The 18213-nt window shown below is 43.2% G+C and overlaps 1 protein-coding gene across 8 annotated transcripts in view; it reads left to right on the top strand.

Moving 5' to 3' along the window:
* Positions 1-8819, top strand: part of CDK20 (cyclin dependent kinase 20) — a 47457-nt gene extending 38638 nt beyond the window's left edge. For 4 of the 8 annotated variants that reach the window (XM_043927582.1, XM_043927585.1, XM_043927583.1 and 1 more), the window contains 5 exons: positions 964-1122; positions 2534-2744; positions 3821-3999; positions 4091-4218; positions 8284-8819. In XM_043927582.1, coding sequence (XP_043783517.1) covers positions 964-1122; positions 2534-2744; positions 3821-3999; positions 4091-4218; positions 8284-8392 — 786 coding nt within the window. In that variant the 3' untranslated portion in view covers positions 8393-8819. Of the gene's footprint in view, positions 1-963; positions 1123-2533; positions 2745-3256; positions 4000-4090; positions 4219-8283 lie in introns of those variants that run through there. The other 4 variants (XM_043927587.1, XM_043927589.1, XM_043927586.1 and 1 more) reach the window with 4 other exon arrangements.
* Positions 8820-18213: the final 9394 nt, after the last annotated feature.

Raw genomic sequence — 18213 nt, 5'->3', positions numbered from 1 at the left:
CCAGTTTTCTGCATCTTAACACTTTCTTTCTCCTTTTTCCTTATTTAGGCCTGTCACCTGTTTTGTTATCTTTACTCCCATGGCAGTCAGTGAGTTATTCTATTTTGATCCTTCTCACTTTTAAAAGATGTATTATTTTCAGCTTTTTGAGAACATAAAATATTTAAACCTGTTCTTCTCTTGTGTCTACCTTTTTTTTTTAATTAGCTCTTTGATTTATAGTTTAATGTATTTCATAACACCACCAGTTCTTTTGGTGACATTTGCGTTGTATCTTGTGATTTGATGAAGCGCATCCCCTGGTCAGGGCCCGAGGAAGGGCCCATGAATGCAGTTCTTGCATTAGCATTGTGGTTCTGTAGTCTAGGGGCTTAAAGAGTGACCAGGCTGGACACTGCATCCCTGGCTCATGCTTTCCTTGAATTTTGTGAAAATGTTATGCCACAGTGTTTCTGTTGAAAAAGTCTACTGCCACCCTTACTTCTCTTGTTAGTAGTTTTAAAAATCAAAGGCCTAAAGGATTTTTTGAAATATTTAAAGCCTGGTAGTTAGCTGTATTGTGATGTGTCTGTGGTGACCAACCCAGCTCAGCTTCCCCAGGATTTATTTGCAGAAAGTTTCATTGGACATGAATTTTGTTTGTTTTTTGACTGCGCCACGTGTTTGTTGCAGCACATGGACTCAGTAGGTTCGGTGCTCAGGCTTAGTTGCTCAGTGGCATGTGGGATCATGGTTCCCCGGTCAGGGTTCACACCCACGTCCCCTGCGGATTGGAAGGCGGGTTCTTTACCACTGGACCAGCAGGGAAGTCCTTGTACATGGATTTTCAGTGTTAGTCTGTTAATTATTTGACTTTTCTTCTGTAGGAACTTCATTTCTGTGTTTCTTAGACCTTTGTTTATCTCCTTGGACACTTTCTGGTTCTTTGTGGCTCTTGATCCCGTTTTGTCCTGTCGCTTGCAGGCCACCTGTGCTGAAGGGGCAGTCTACACACTCACGGTGCCCTGGCTGCAGCTGCTCTCCAGAGTCAGCGTGTTTCCTGGCAACCCCACCAGTCTTCTCTGCTCACCTGACCGGCAGTGGGTGTTCGCGTCAACCCAGAACTCAGACTTGAGCCCCGAGGTCAGTGGCGGGCTGTGTCCCTTGCCTCAGGGGGGTGGTGGGTCCTGTGCCCTAGGCTTTTGGGGTGCATCTGGGGGGTGCAGCTTCTCATGTAAGACCAAACCGCACAGCCTGCATGGGTGATGATGAGTCATCTTTGACCTTTCACAGCCGTGACTGCCTTCTCAGGGCCACCAGCTGAGCCGATGGCCATGGCGGCCTCGCCCAGGAGCCTCTGTTCTTTCCAGGCTCCCGTGTTGCCCACAGGCTGGAGGGGGTCAGCTACCTGACTGGAGATGACAGAGTTTGAAAAGGTTTGGGACGTCCTGGTGGAAATGCTCATGAGGTATTGGTGGCCTGAGAACAGGCTTCAACAAGAGGAAGGAAGACAGTGGGCCAGCATGGAGGAGATGCTGACAGCGTGGGGACTGTATCCATTACCTGGAGGCCCATACACAGCTTGCCTGTGAGAATGGCTGCCTCTGCCAGTGATTCATGGACTCAGAGATGCTCAGGCTGAGTGCCAGGGTCTGAATTGAAAAAGAAAGTGTGTGTGTGTGTGTGTGTGCTGGTACGCCCGTGTGTGTGTGTGTGTGTGCGCGCTGGTACGCCCATGTGTGTGTGTGTGTGTGTGTGTGTGTGTGCTGGTACGCCCATAAGCTTTGTCGTTCAGTTGTGTCCAGCTCTTTGTGACTGCCAGGCTCCTCTGTTAGTGAGATTTCCCAGGCAAGAATACTGGAGTGGGTTGTCATGTCCTACCCCGGAGGATTTACCCAACCCAGGGATCAAACCTGCATCTTCTGTGTCTCCTATCTTGGCAGGTGGGTTACCACTGAGCCACCCAGAAAGCCTGAATTGGAAAATTAGACTGGAGTAAAAAGCAGGCAGCTGGAGAGGGTCTTGAGACATACCGGGATCAGTGAGCAAGGAAGGACAGAGAAAGAGAAGCAGTGGCCAAGCTGGACGGAACTGGCAGTGACGGGACCTGGGAGTTGGGAGGCCGGGGGTCAGGTTGGGAAGCCAAAGGAGAGAGGCCATAGGATTGGTGGGCAGCCTTGCATCAGTTCCAGGGACCAAGAAGGGGTTTGGAGCCAGACTGCAAGAAGATAGGAAAGGAGTATGGAGGAAGACATTGAAGGCAGAAGCAAGATGATGACAGGCGCTCAGGAAAAGAAAATCCATTTATTTGATTCACCCATAATGGTGACCTCACTGGGACTGGTGTGCCAAGATCTTTCCAGCAGGGCCAGACATGGGGTGGGGTTAACCTCTTTTCCCTGGTAAGGGCGTTTGAGAAAGGCGGGTCCACATGAGGCACCCTGTGAGACCCAGTACAGTCACCGTGGATGTGGTCTAGTGGGGGCTTTTGGAGTGCTCCTGGCTGGAGAAGTCTCCCTCACCGGCGATGAGACGTGTGGCGCTGTTTCCCCAGGTGTTCTACACTCAGTCCTTGCTGTGCCGGTCGGAAGAAGAGACTCCTGCCTCCGCCACTCTCCCCATCTGGCTGACGTCCAGAGCCTGCTGGGCCCCCGACGAGGCAGCCAGGCTGATGGTGATGCACAGAAATGACAACGGCATGCAGTTGGTCATCACCACCTATGAGCTAGGGACCAGAAAGCCCAGGGATAGAGCGGACATTCTCGGTAAGGATCCCCATGTCACCACCACTTCCTTACAATGCTTCAAGCACAGATTCCTCAAGTTTCCTTTGGGGCACTTTTTCTTTCCTCTCAGTGAATCATAGTGACCCCACAAATGTTTTCTAGTTGTGATTTTGTGGGCTGGTGGAGTGGTGAACACTTGCTGTGTGTTGGGGCCCTCTGCATGGCCGTGGGATTCAGATGTTAACTGCTGTCCACTCTTCTCCCTTCTCTGCTTCCATTCATCCCCACCTCTCCTTTTACAACTGTGTCAGAGTCACCACTCTCAGCACTGAGTGCACACAGAGATGAATAAAAGCCACAACTGCCTCTTCCCTAAGGAGCTCCTAATCCAGTAGGAAAATAAGACCCACATCTTTGTCCTTTCCTGTCTCCTCTGTTTTCCAAACCCCACATTACCCCAATAGGCCTTTTCTTTGTTCCTTAGCATTTTTTCCTTTGTATTATGTTCATTTGTTTTCCTATCATCATTTGACCATAAATTTTACTCTGAGCTTCCTGGCAGCCGAGGAAAAAAAGGGAAACAGGATGTGTAATATAATCCCTTGTCTGATACGAGAAAACGCATGAACTCTTCAAAAGAGGTAATTTTATTTTCCTGGTGCTACGTAAACTCCATAAGGAAATGATCAAATTAATGTTTTTTAAACAAGGAATGCTGTACAGTATAAAAGAATCTTCAACAGTAGTTTTCAGCAGATGTCATAAATGTCATAGTTCTCATGTGGTCATGTCTTGCATCGCCCTGTCTTAGGTGGGGAAGGGCAGAGAGCAGGGTGGAAGCCTCAGCCCTGGATAGTACCGTGGGCCGATACTGTCACTCCCGTGTGCATATGGCCTTGAACCTCACAGTCCCCCTGTGAAGCAGCACAATCCACGTTTGAGAGCTGATGACCAGTAGACTAGGGGAGTAAATGCATGGGTCAGGATTGACTGCAGATGTGACACAAAGCCGTTGCTCTTTTCATTATTCCACATCCTCGTAGGTGAGGCATGTCTATTCCAGACCCCCAGCTGCTACTAAGACATGACAATCTCTGTGCCTTTATTTCAAAAAGCACAACAGATCGCGAGCTTCCTGCTGCCAGATACCATGATGCCTCCTCACCTCATGAAGAGCCACGGCTCCCAGGTGATCCTGCTGGTGTCCGGCTCGGAGCTGGTGCTCTTCACCATTCACGGCCTGCAGCTGGTGGCCTTTCAGGACCACCAGAGGCCCATCACGTCCATGTGGGTGGTGAGTGTGGCCCCTCGCCCGCCTGCTGCCAGCCTCGTGGCTCCATGCCTTGGAGCCCACATCCCTGCCTCACTTGGTTTTTCGTTTCAAGGACCAGACTCGAGTCATAACCTCTTCCTTCGACCTCTCCCTGCGAGTCTACATGTGGAACAAGGAGAATAAATTTCCCGTCCTCAAGAGCTGCTATCATTTGCTGGGTGGGTCTCACAGATGGGCCAGGTAATTGCTTCTGACTTTTTAAATGTTACCTACAAATTGGCCTCTCCTGGTCCCTCAGCAGGAGGATACCATTGGCAAGAATGTGAATGGGACTTGGGGTCTTAGCCCAGCCTGCCTCTCCCTATATGGCGACCTGAGGCAAGTCACTGTTCATATTTAGCCTCTGTTTTTAAAAAAAGATGCTACACTATGCATCATTTGCATTATCTCTTTTAATAGACAAAGCCACCACCTGCAGTTAGCATCACCCACATTTCCCAGATGAAATCAGCGATGTGGGTTTTGCCCAAAGGCCCACAGGGGTGCACAGAAGCCAGGGTCAGCCTGGATGCAGCCCTTAGCCTACTTCTGTAACCTGCACAACGCCAGGTCCGTTTACCAAACTTAGGTGGCTGTAGGGGCAAGACTGTAAAAGTTGGAGAGAATGTGGTTTTTGTGCTGTGGTTTACAATTAGAATTGGGGATGCAGTCCTTAGTCGCTCAGTCATGTCTGACTCTTTGCAACCCCATGGACTGTAGCCCACCAGGCTCCTCTGTCCCTGGGGATTCTCCAGGCAAGAATACTGGAGTGGGTTACCATGCCCTCCTCCAGGGGATCTTTCAACCCAGGGATCAAACCCAGGTCTCCTGCATTGCAGGTGAATCTTCACTGCCTGAGCCACCAGGGAAGCCCAAGAATACTGGAGTGGGTAGCCTGTCCCTTCCCCAGGAGATCTTCCAGACCCAGGAGTGGAACCAGGGTCTCCTGCATTGCAGGTGGATTCTTCACCAGCTGACCTACCAGGGTAGCCCAGAATTTGGGGATGACATGTTTTTTCTTAATCAGAGTAAGTCCTGCAAAGTAAGGACAGGGCTTCCAGACTGTCTATTTCACTGGGTTACTTATGGTAACACCTCCTACTTCATAACCATCAGTGACTTGTCATGAGTTATGGGATTAATTCAGCCTCCCGTGGCAAACATCTTACAGTATTAATAAAAAAAAAAAATACAACGCCCCAAACTAAATATTTTTACAATTAAAGATTCCTATAACAAACCTGCTTCCCTAGTAGCTCAGATGGTAAAGCTTCTGCCTGCAGTTCAGGAGACCCAGGTTTGATCCCTGGGCCAGGAAGATCCCCGGGAGAAGGAAATGGCAACCCACTCCAGTATAACAAACCTACCTAGTTGCTGAGTTTGAGAGCCGTAACATTCCATCTCCACACTGCAGGCCATGAGGGGCTGTATATTTCCTACTGAAGACCCTGATATGTCGCTATCTACCCTCCCCTGTGCTCAGGAGAGGTGGCCTTGCTCTGTTCTGTCTGTACCTAGGCTGCAGGCCAGCCTTAGTGAAGCAAGCCCCTCAGGCCAGTGGAGGCCCTGATTACATGCCCCACATCCACTCATGACCCCTCAGTAATGATTTTTTCCCTCCAGTGGCAGGAGACATATGTGCGAACAAACACTTGGTGCCACTGGAAGGAGGCCACTGAAGAGCTTGCCAGTGATGTTGGTCTCCCAAGATGTGCTTTTTTTTCTTTCCCTTTTTTATATGTGCCTTTAAAGAATTCCCTATATCATTACTGAATGGTTAGAACATCTTTTCACTGAAAGAACACTGTTGTCAACTTAGTTAGCAAGTAGCACTTGTAGAAACTTCTTTTTTACACGTTTTTAAACACTGCTCTACATGCATTACACAAAGCAGAACACATTCATTCACTGAAATATTAATTGTGCACAATTAGAAACTTCTTATTTATTTAATTACTATTTATTTACTTACCTCTGTGCTGGGTCTTCATTGCTGCATGCAGGCTTTTTCCAGTTGCAGTGGCTTCTCTTGTTGCAGAGCTCAGGCTCTAGAGTATGGGCTTAGTAATTGTGGCTCATGGGCTTTGTTGCCTTGTGGCACGTTGGATCTTCCTGGACCAGGGAACAAACGTGTGTCCCCTATATTGTTGGCAGGCATATTCTTAGCCACTGAGCCACCAGGGAAGTTCCAGAAACTGCTGCTTTATATGTGTTTTTAAACTGTGCTATTTTGAGGCTTCCCTGGTGGCTCAGATGGTAAAGAATTCACCTGCAGTACAGGAGACCCAGATTTGATCCCTGGATCAGGAAGAGTCCCTGGAGAAGGGAATGGCTATTCTTGCCTGGAGGATTCCATGGATAGAGGACCCTGGTGGGCTATAGTCCATGAGGTTGCAAGAGTCAAGACACGACTGAGTGACTAACACACCCATTTTATAGGATGGTAAACAGATCCATTCACTGAAATGACACTGTTCTCAATGAGCATAGCACACTTAGAAACATAAATGTGCTTTAATCAGAACCCTGGAATGTATTACAACCTTGAATTCTGCTCTTTCCCAATTCATAACAGATTCTTCAGAAATCCTTAGTTGATGCAAGTGGTAATTTCTCTTTGAGGGCTTCACTTAGCAATCATAAACGCAGCAACCTAGCTCTGTGTTGATCCCCACAAGATGGGCAGCTATGGACTGCATTTCATCTATCTTTTCATTACTTTTTAGGAGCTTTTCAGTTTCCTAAAATGTTATGATCTGTGAATACATACTCTGATTTTCCAAAGAAAACAGGTGTGTTAAACATAAATTTAATAGCAAACCTAGCAGCATACCCCTAGGAGAAATAAAACATGTCTACAGAGACTTGTACTTGAATGCTCTTAGCAGATTTATTCAGAACACCCTAAAAGTGCAAACAGTGCAGATGCCCATCAACTGGTAAATGGATAAATCCACTATGGTGCATCCATACAGGGGAGTTTTATTCATCTGTGAAGAGGAATGGCATATGACATACATGTAGGTGAACTGCCAACATATTGTGCTGGTGAAAGAAGCCAAATGTGTAAGGTCACATATTGAATGATTCCTTTAATGTGGTACATATAGAAAAGGCAAGTCTATAGGAACAGAAGGTCAATTACTGCTGCCCAGGGTTGGGGGTAAGATGGGATTTACTGCAGATGGCTACAACAGATCTTTTTGGGCCAATGGAAATTATTTAAAACTGGGTTTTAGTGATAGTTAGAGAGTTCTGCACATTTACTAAAGATGAGGGAGGGGGTGTGGGAAGATGAAGAGAAAGTCTATAAAGAGAAAAAGAAAGAAGATAGGTGCTAGTTCAACCTTAATTGCTAACAAACCAAGGAGACTGCTGACTGACTGCTTGTATCAGGGAGCAGTTGTTGCCCTGCTCAGCCCCACGTAGACCAGCCAGTCCTGCAATTTTCCAACCCAATCCTGCAGTTTTCTGACACAGTCTGCAAACTGCCACATTCCACTCTTGTTATTAATCTCTTTTTTTGGTGGTTGTTTGCACTAGATGTGTTTTTTAAAATTAATTTCTTTTAATTGGAGGCTAATTACTTCACAGTATTGTAGTGGTTTATTAATCTCTTAAGCTGAGTAAGTCATCATGGGATTTACTCTAAGCTGAAAGGTAGTTCATGAAAGCCAAAGCTAGTGTCAGAAGCAATCTATAGACAAAAAGTGGGCTTCTGTGGGAAACTCAGGCAGTTCTGTGTTTGTTTGTTGGTTTGTTAGTTCTTATTTTTGTTTGTTGGTTTGCTTCTCTGCACACTTGCTCCGTTTTTCTGTGGTGCAGCAGAGCAGCATTATATGTTTGTGGAAACTGAAGGCCCCATTGGCTCCTGCGGTTACATCTCCTTCACTGAGACTGGTTAGGAATTGATAGTAATTCTAAATTTTGGAGAAATGACTCTGACCTGCCCAGATTGGATGAGGTACCCCCAGCTCCTGTATCAGGAGAAGTTTCCAGAGTAGCTGGAATCATTGTGATTCAGGCAGCTACCATCAGGAGGACCTCGAACTGATCACACTCAAGAATGTGAAGATTTTTGCTACTTGATACAAATGAACATAGGTCCTCAAGTCAAAGCCTCAAGTCAAAGCCCAGTATACTCACAGATGGGGTGGACTGGGTGGAGAGCATACAAGATTGAGCTCCATCTTCGTGTAAAAGCTTTATGACTTAAACATTTGCCCTTTTCCAAAGTTAACATGTAGCATGTCCCTTCCTTCACAGTGGGTTTACTCATGTGGAGAGTGACGGTATGAGCATTGTAGGCGTGGAAGCCAGAAACATCGGAACTAGTATTCTGAGGTCATATTACTTCCAAGTGCAGTGTGGCTAAGATGACAGCATCAACTGAAGATTGTCACCACAGTTGGTGAGGTGCTTGTCTACATACAGAGACTAAAGTATTGTATCAACATTGGAAAAAGAAGTAATGATTTTCAAATACCTACTGTGGGCCACACAAGTGTGTGAGGTGACTTTATGTTTAAATCCTCACCAGAAGCCAATGAAGTGTAGATATTACTGTCTGTATTTTTCAAAGAAGTTGAGATGTAACAGAAGAGTAGTTAACCCACTCTTAGCCCATTTTTCAGCTATCAAACAAACTGTCCAAGGTTATTTGGATAGTAAGTAGCCAAGAGGAGTGAATGCAGACCTTGGGTGCTAGAAAACCCAGGTTTAAAGTACTCAGATTGTAACATAATTGTTTTTTGTTTTCCAAATATGTAATTAATGAAGTAAATATTTTTTTCATCTTCCTAGTCTGTGTTACTTGCTTTGATGCTTTTAAGTCACTTCAGTCGTGTCTGACCCTGTGCAACCCCATAGACGGCAGCCCACCAGGCTCCCCCATCCCTGGGATTCTCCAGGCAAGAACACTGGAGTGGGTTGCCATTGCCTCCTCCAATGCATGAAAGTGAAAAGTGAAAGGGAAGTCACTCAGCCGTGTCTGACTCTTCCAGACCCCACGGACTGCAGCCCACCAGGCTCCTCCACCCATGGGAATTTCCAGGCAGGAGCACTGGAGTGGGGTGCCATTGCCTTCTCCGCACATTAGACGCACATTAATAAATAGCTCTGGCTGTCCTACGGATGAGTTCTGCGGCACAACATTGCATGGCTGCAGGGCACCGTTCTGTGCCTTGTGAAAAGGATGCCTCTGGAGTTGGTCCACATGGAAGCCCTGACTGGGTTAGCGGGTCTATCCTTAGAGTTCTTAATTGCAGGCAACAGGAACAGCAGGCTGGACCACTAAATTCACCAAAAAATGAGTTCATTAGAAAGAGGGTAGCGTAGAGGGGCAGTGTGCAGCCTTGAGAAGTAGGCCTGGCACCGTGGGAAGCTGGCAGCAGGTGACAACCAGGGCCAGCTCCAGCAAGGCCTGGCTCCCCGGCTCTGCTGCTCACGTTCCTGTTTCCCCTCCAGCTCCACCACACCGCTGCCAGCATGCTCCCAGCACTGTCACTGAACAGGCATCACTGCCGTTATCTGACAACTTCCCATCTGCCCCTAAGGAAGTGCGACTCTTTGAGACTCAGTGGAGTGTGTGTATGGGATTTACTGGCCTGGGTCACATGCCCACACCATCAAGTTCAGGATGGGAGAGTCTGGCCCATTCAGCTTTAATAGTAGGTACTCACAACCAAGATTCATACAGTGAAAAACTCCTCAAAAATAGAAAGGAAACATTAAAAAGCTCCCTACTACATTCTGCTGCTGTAGCTGCCCAGTACCCAATATACCCTACTGCCTATATTTGCCTTTTAACAATAGTTTTTTGGCCTAACACAGCTTCTATATACTATGTAGTCAAGACCACACATGTAGTCATTTCACCCAGAGGAGAAAATCTAAGGCTTTTCTCTCGTTTAATCTTAAGGTTTATTTTGGAGTTATTTTAAATTTACAGAACATTTGCAGAGATAGTACAGAGGGTTCCCATGTGCCCTTTACCCAGCTTCCCTAATGCATTACATCTTGCATAACTGGTACACTTAAAAACCCAAGGTCTTTGTTAGCTGTGGGAACCGGTTTCAAGTGAGAACTCTTAGGGGTGTGAATCTCTCTTAGTTCAATCACAATTTTGCTTGGTGTTCCAAAACTCATGAACTTAAGTACTAATGCACTGTATATGCAGCAGTGGGGAAAGGGGAAGGAGATGAGAAATTAGCTGAAATAAATATACACACACACATCTGACACAGCAGGAAAGGAAACAGCTGTTCGGAGGTGAAGGGAAAACTTCAGATAAATTGAGATATAGGAAGGTTTTCTGAAGACACAGGGAAAGGGGTTAGGGTGTCAGCAAGAGATTGGAGATCAGACAAGGGAACTCCCGAGTGTGTGGACCCACCTAAGAAACTTGGACATGTGATGGCTGGGAAAGCAGTTCTGGTCATTTCTTAGGGGAGGCCAGCTAATCAGGTCCAGGCACTCTGCTCTCAGCTGCCATTTTAGGTATCATGTCTAGGAATGGCAGCCCTACCCAGGAACAAATGCAGTTCTAGGGGTCCCTGCTTTGGGTGTGTGTAGGAGGTTTGTAAGAGAGTCTATGGGGACATAGGGAGCTCTGGGGATTTCTGTGAGTCTTGACAGGGGTAGGTCCTGAGTCTGGCAGATGGGCTTTTGTCAGGAAAACATGGTCTGCTGGGGTGTGGTGCTATGGCCCCAGGAATAGGCACTTAGTCTGTCATGCTCTAAAGTCCTCTAAGTCCAAGTCCTGAAGGCTTGATTTACAAGGTGCAATGGGCAGTGTTCCAGTCAAGGAGCGTAAGGACCTAAGTGGTCCTCAAGTCCTGCAGAAGCATGCAGATCCTGTGAGACCTTCCATTAACTCCTGGTGTAGGCATATGTATTCTGTATTAATTTTTTAAAAATGTCCCTAGTCATTGGCTACAGGTCAAGTCTTAACAGACTGCAAAATACTGACTGCTAACCGTGTATTCTTGGCTACAGTCACACTGTCAGTCATAACGTTCTCTAGTCACTGGCTAACCATGTATTTTCGCTGTGGTCACACTATGGGTCATCGGTTCAGAGCACACACCATCTCTTGCATTGGAAGGTTGTGTCCAAACCTCACTAAGTGTTGTCTCCCCGCCAGCACCTTAGCTCAGCCTTCAGTAGGCCATCCCGTGTTGTATCAGGCCAGTTTCTTCTGGATGACGGATACATGGCAAGATCAACGCATTGCACAGTCATGAGCTCATCGTCACCCCTCTGGTGTAAAATGGGTCCTTCGTTCTGAGGCACTGTTGTGCAGGATGTCTGGATAAGCCATTCAGCAAGTTTGGGAGATGATGCTGACAGAACTGTGGGCAGTTATGACAAACAAAGTAGACAAGAATACACAACGGGGAAGAGACAGTGTCTTCAATAATGGGTGTCAGGTAAACTGGACAGTTTCATGCCAAAGAAACAACTACTTTCCCACATCACTAAAATCCTCAAAATGGATTAAAGCTTAAGTCTAAGACTTGAAGACATAAAACTTCTAGAAAAGCATAGTACCTTCTTTGACATTGGTGTTAGCAATATTTTTTTTTTAATATGTGTCATTAGGCAAGAGAAAAGCAAAAATAAACAGGACTACATCAAAGCAGAAAGCTTTTGTACTGCAAAGGAAACTTAGCAAAATGGAAAAACAGCATGCTGAATGGGAGAAGGTATTTATTTGCAAATAATACAACAGATAAGGGGTTAATATCCAAAATATACAAAGAACTCATAGAACTCAACATCAAAAGGACTAACAATCCCACCAAGGATCTGAATAGACATTTTTCCAAAGATACAGATACATACGACTAAGACACATGAAAAGATGCTCAACATAAAAAAGCTCCCATTACTAAATATCAGGAAAATGCAACTGAAAATCACAATGAGATAACACCTCACACATGTCAGAATAGCTATTACAAAAAGATAAGAAATAACAAGTGTTGGTGAGGATACGGAGAAAACCCTTGTGCACTGTTGGTGGTACAAATTGGCTCAAGCATTATGAAAACAGTATGGAGTTTCCTTAAAAGTAGAACTACCATAAGATCTAGCAACTCCACTTTGCATATTTTTTCCAAAGGGGAAAAAAAAAACCCACTGATTAGAAAAGATGTATGCACCCCTATGTTTATTGCAGCATTAACAATGGGCAACATAATGGAAACCACCTGAATGTCCAGCAATAGATGAATGGATGAAGATATGGTATATTATACGTAGTGGAATATTAGCCATAAAAAGAAAAATCTTTTGTGATTTCAGTGTGATAGCATGGAAGGTCCTAGAGGTGATTGCACTAAGTGAAATAAGTCAGAAAGAAAAATGAAGTGATTTTCACTTATATGTGGAATCTAAAAAACAGCAAATGAAAAAAGGAAAACAATAGATACAGAGAAGAAATAGTGATTGCCGTAAGGGAGGGAGTGGTAGGTTGAATGCAATAAGTGGAGAGTAAGAGGTACAGACTTCCAGTTACAATATAAATGAGTCATGAGGATGAAATATACAACATGTGGAATATACTCAGTAATACTGTAATATCTTTGTATGGTGACAGATAACTAGACTTACCATAGGAAACATTTTGTAGAAATATTGAACCACTATGTTGTGCCCCTGGAATTAACATAGGTCAATTATGCTTCAGTTAAATAAAAGAAAAAAATAGTTCTTTGAAAAGATCAATAGAATTGATAAGCCTCTAGCCAAGCCAATTGAAAGAAAATACAAATTAGTAAGATCCAAAATAAAAGAGGGACATTACTACAGATCCCGTGGATATTAGAAGGATAATCAGGAAATACTATGAACAACCATATGTCCACAAAATTTGGTAACCTAGATTAAATGGAGCAATTCCGTGAAAAATATGTCTGCCAAAACTTACACAAGAAGAAAAAGACTGAATAGGCCTGTATCTAATAAATTGAATCAATAATTAAAAACCTTTCAGAACAGCAGCAGGCCCAGATAGGTTCACTGGTGAATTAAAACATTTAAGGAAGAATTTATGCCAATTCTCTACAATCTCTTCCAGAATACAAGATGCAGAAGGGAACCTCCTAACTCTATATTGAGGCCAGCATTATTCTAAAACCAAAACCAGATTGTCTTTAAAACTATAGACCAGTCTCTCTCATGAATACAAATGCAAAAGTTCTCAACAAAATACTAGCAAATCAAAACCGAAATATTTGTAAAGAATTTATTCCAGGTATGCAAGTTTGGTTTACCATCTGGAAATCCATTAATCTACCACATCAACAGGCTAACAAAGAAAAATCACATGACTATATCAATATATAAAAAGTATTTGACAAAATCCAGCACTCATTTTTTTATAAAATTAGCAAACTAGGAATAGAGGGGAGCTCTCAACTTGGTAACATCTACAGCTAACATCATACTTAATGGCAAGAAACTAGAAGCTTTTCCACTAAGAGCAGGAACAAGGCCGATGTCCTCTCACCATTCCTTTTCAACATCATACCAGAAGATCTAGGTCATGTGGTAACAACAAAAAAGGGAAATAAAACTTATACGGGGTGGAAAAGAGGAAATAAAACGTTCATTTATTACATGATTGCCTATATAGAATAAACAAAAAATTTCTGGAACTAATAAAGTTATTACAGCAAGTTTACAGGATACAAGGTTAATGTACAAAAGGTTATTAACACTTTTATTATACCAGCAATAAACATGTAGAATTTTAAATTTAGAATGTGTTACCATTTACATTAACACTCAAAAAATTTAGTTATATGTAAATCTAAGAAAATACATAGAAGATCTATATGGGGAAAACTACAAAACTCTGATGAAAGAAATTTAAAAAGAAATACAGGTAGAGATATGTTCATGGATGGGAAAATTCAATTTTGTCAAGATGTTCATTGTTCACAACGATTTATAGGTTCAATGCAGTTCCTATTAAAATGCCAGCATGTTATTTTGTGGATGTCAGCTAGGTGATACTAAAGTATATCTGAAGTGGCAAAAGACCCAGAATCGCCAGTACTGACATTGGGGGACTGACACTGCCCGACTTCACAACTTAAAGCTCCAGTAACCAAGTGTGGTATTGGATGGAAAAACAGTCATAGATAATTGGAACAGAATAAAGAATCTTGAAAGAGACTCACATAAATATCACTGTATTTCTGTGAAAATATCACTGATCTTGATGAAATACAAAGGCAGTAAAATGGAGGAAAGATGTGTGCTAAGTCACTTTAGTCGTGTCCGACTTTACGACCCCATGGACATATGTACAATTTAAAAATATAAGCAACTTAAAGTATACATGAAGGTATAACAAATAGCTGACTGTGGATCAGATCATGAACTCCTTATTGCCAAATTCAGACTTAAATTGAAGATAGTGGGGAAAACCACTAGACCATTCAGGTATGACCTAAATCAAATCCCTTATGACTATACAGTGGAAGTGAGAAATAGATTTAACGGATTAGATCTGGTAGACAGAGTGCCTGATGAACTATGGACGGAGGAGGTTCATGACATTGTACAGGAGACAGGAATCAAGACCATCCCCAAGAAAAAGAAATGCAAAAAAGCAAAATGGCTGTCTGAGGAGGCCTTACAAATAACCGTGAAAAGAAGAGAAGCAAAAAGCAAAGGAGAAAAGGAAAGATATACCCATTTGAATGCAGAGTACCAAAGAATAGCAAGGAGAGATAAGAAAGCCTTCCTCAGTGATCAATGCAAAGAAATAGAGGAAAAACAACAGAATGGGAAAGACTAGAGAATCCCTTCAAGAAAATTTAGAGATACCAAGGGAACATTTCATGCAAAGATGAGCACAATAAAGGACAGAAATGGTATGGACCTGGAGGGGGGATCGGTATGGGGAATACATGTAAATCCATGGCTGATTCATGTCAATGTATGACAAAACCCACTACAATATTGTAAAGTAATTAACCTCCAACTAATAAAAATAAATGGAAAAAAAAAAAAAAAGGTATGGACCTAACAGAAGCAGAAGATATTAAGAAGAGCTGGCAAGAATACATAGAAGAACTGTACAAAAAAGATCTTCATGACCCAGATAATCATGATGGTGTGATCACTCACCTAGAGCCAGACATCCTGGAATGTGAAGTCAAGTGAGCCTTAGAAAGCATCACTACGAACAAAGCTAGTGGAGGTGATAGAATTCCAGTTGAGCTACTTAAAATCCTGAAAGATGATGCTGTGAAAGTGCTGCACTCAATATGTCAGTAAATTTGGAAAACTAAGCAGTGGCCACAGGACTGGAAAAGGTCAGTTTTCATTTCAATCCCAAAGAAAGGCAATCCTAAAGAATGCTCAAACTCCCACACAGTTGCACTCATCTCCCACGCTAGTAAAGTAATGCTCAAAATTCTCCAAGCCGGGCTTCAGCAATACATGAACCGTGAACTTCCAAATGTTCAAGCTGGTTTTAGAAAAGGCAGAGGAACCAGAGATCAAATTGCCAACATCCACTGGATCATCGAAAAAGCAAGAGAGTTCCAGAAAAACATCTATTCCTGCTTTATTGACTATGCCAAAGCCTTTGACTGTGTGGATCACAATAAATCGTGGAAAATTCAAGAGATGGGAATACCAGACCACTTGGACCTGCCTCTTGAGAAACCTGTATGCAGATCAAGAAGCAACAGTTAGAACTGGACATGGAACAACAGACTGGTTCCAAATTGGTAAAGGAGTATGTCAAGGCTGTATATTGTCACCCTGCTTATCTAACTTATATGCAGAGAACATCATGAGAAACGCTGGGCTGAAGGAAGCACATGTTGGAATCAAGATTGCCGGGAGAAATATCAATAACCTCAGATACGCAGAAAGTGAAGAAGAACTAAAGGGCCTCTTGATGAAAGTGAAAGAGGAGAGTGAAAAAGTTGGCTTAAAGCTCAACATTCAGAAAACTAAGATCATGGCATCTGGTCCCATCACTCCATGACAAACAGATGGGGAAACAGTGTTTTTATTTTGGGGGGCTCCAAAAACACTGCAGATGGTGATTGCAGCCATGAAATTAAAAGACATTTACTCCTTGGAAGGAAAGTTACAACCAACCTAGACAGCATATTAAAAAACAGAGACATTACTTTCTCAACAAAGGTCTGTCTAGTCAAAGCTATGGTTTTTCCAGTATGGACGTGAGAGCTGCACTTTAAAGAAGGCTGAGTGCCAAAGAACTGATGATTTTGAACTGTGGTGTTGGAGAAGACTCTTGAGAGTCCCTTGGACTACAAGGAGATCCAACCAGTCCATCCTAAGGGAGATCAGTCCCGGGTGTTCATTGGAAGGACTGATGTTGAAGCTGAAACTCCAATACTTTGGTCACCTGATGCGAAGAGCTGACTCATTGGAAAAGACCCTGATGCTGGGAATGATTGAGCACAGGAGAAGGGGATGACAGAGGATGAAATGGTTGGATGGCATCACTGACTCAATGGACATGGGTTTGGGTAGACTCCAGCAGTTGGTGGTGGACAGGAAGGCCTGGCATGCTGCGGTTCATGGGGTCGCAAAGAGTTGGAGACAACTGAGCAACTGAACTGAACTGAACTGAACTTGCCTAGTATTAAACAGTAAAATCTCCAGAATCTGTGTCTATTTCACTGTAGAGCCTAAAGAATAAGACATGCAACTTAATCCCAAGGGCTTTCAAGAAGTGAGGTGCATTTGCTCTGCCATCACCCAGCAAATATATCATGAGAATATATCATATTTGAATAGCATGTATCTTTAAACATAGGATTGGTAGATAAGTCATGGTTAAATAGGATAATATATCCAAGCCCATGAAGTCACCTTGATATGTCTTCTGATTGCTGGATCCTTTTTCTGTCCCACAAGCACATTTCAAAGTAGAACTATGGAGTTTTAGTTCCAAAGAATTTAAAGTTGAAAAGGACCTTAGAGATGATTTAGTCCAGTTTTCACATTATAGCCTTGCAAAAACCAAGGTCTCGGAATGGAAAGAGACTTGTTTGGAGAACTAGGATGTTAGTAGAAGAGCTAAGAAGAGAATCTGAGTAATAATTTAAACAAATTTAATTATTATATAGTCATAAAATAATATTTAAAACAAAATTAACTACAATGCCAACTATTACCACTTGGGGGTGTCTGCAATATCCCCTGTACATATATTGTCTTATTTAATCTCTATATAGATTGTCTTGTTAAAGCAGTGTTTTGATATAAGTGTTATTATCTCTATCTTGGGTAAAAGAAGAGTTTCTAAAACCAGGATTACACAGGTAATGCATGGCCAGACCTAGATTTGATCAAGTTCCCTTAAAGAATCATTATTTTGCCAACAAAGATCCATATAATCAAAGTTATGGTTTTTCCAGTAGTTATGTATGGATGTGAGAGTTGGATCATAAAGAAGGCTTAGTGCTGAAGAATTGATGCTTTTGAACTGTGGTGTTGGAGGAGACTCTTGAGAGTCCCTTGGACTGCAAGTAGATCAAACCAGTCAATCCTAAAGGAAATCAGTCCTGAATATTCACTGGAAAGATTGATGCTGAAGCTGAAGTTCCAATACTTTGGGCACCTGATGCAAAGAGCAGACCCTGATGCTGGGAAAGATTGAAGGCAGGAGGAGAAGCGGGTAACAGAGAATGAGATGGTTGGATGGCATCACCAACTGAATGGACATAAGTTTGAGCCAGCTCTGGGAAACGGTGAAGGACAGAAAACCTGATGTGCTGCAGTCCCCAGGGTCACAAAGAGCCGAACGTGACTGAGTGACTGAACAACAACGAACAACTAAAGAATCAAGATTCTAAGTTTCTCCTACTATATCATTCTTTTCAAACTAACTTTTTAAAAAATTATTTTGTTATTCATATTTTATTTATTTTTATTTTCTGACCCTGCCACATGGTATGTGGGATCTTAGTTCCCTGACCAGGGATCGAACCTGCATCCCCTGCATTGGAAGCATGCAGTCTTAACCACCAGACCATCAGGGAAGTTCCTCAAACTAACTTTTATTCATGCTATTAAAACTAGAGAAAAACAATTGAAAATGACATCAATGAGAAGACAGAATTAAGACAAATATATGCATGCTACCATCAATATCACAAAGAGCTCTACAATGGCTAAGCTTTATTCTGGTCT

Source organism: Cervus elaphus, chromosome 16 (genome assembly GCF_910594005.1).
Source record: "Cervus elaphus chromosome 16, mCerEla1.1, whole genome shotgun sequence".
Taxonomy (NCBI): domain Eukaryota; kingdom Metazoa; phylum Chordata; class Mammalia; order Artiodactyla; family Cervidae; genus Cervus; species Cervus elaphus.
The sequence above is the reverse complement of the archived record's forward strand: the minus strand, read 5'-3'. Positions and strand labels throughout refer to the sequence as shown.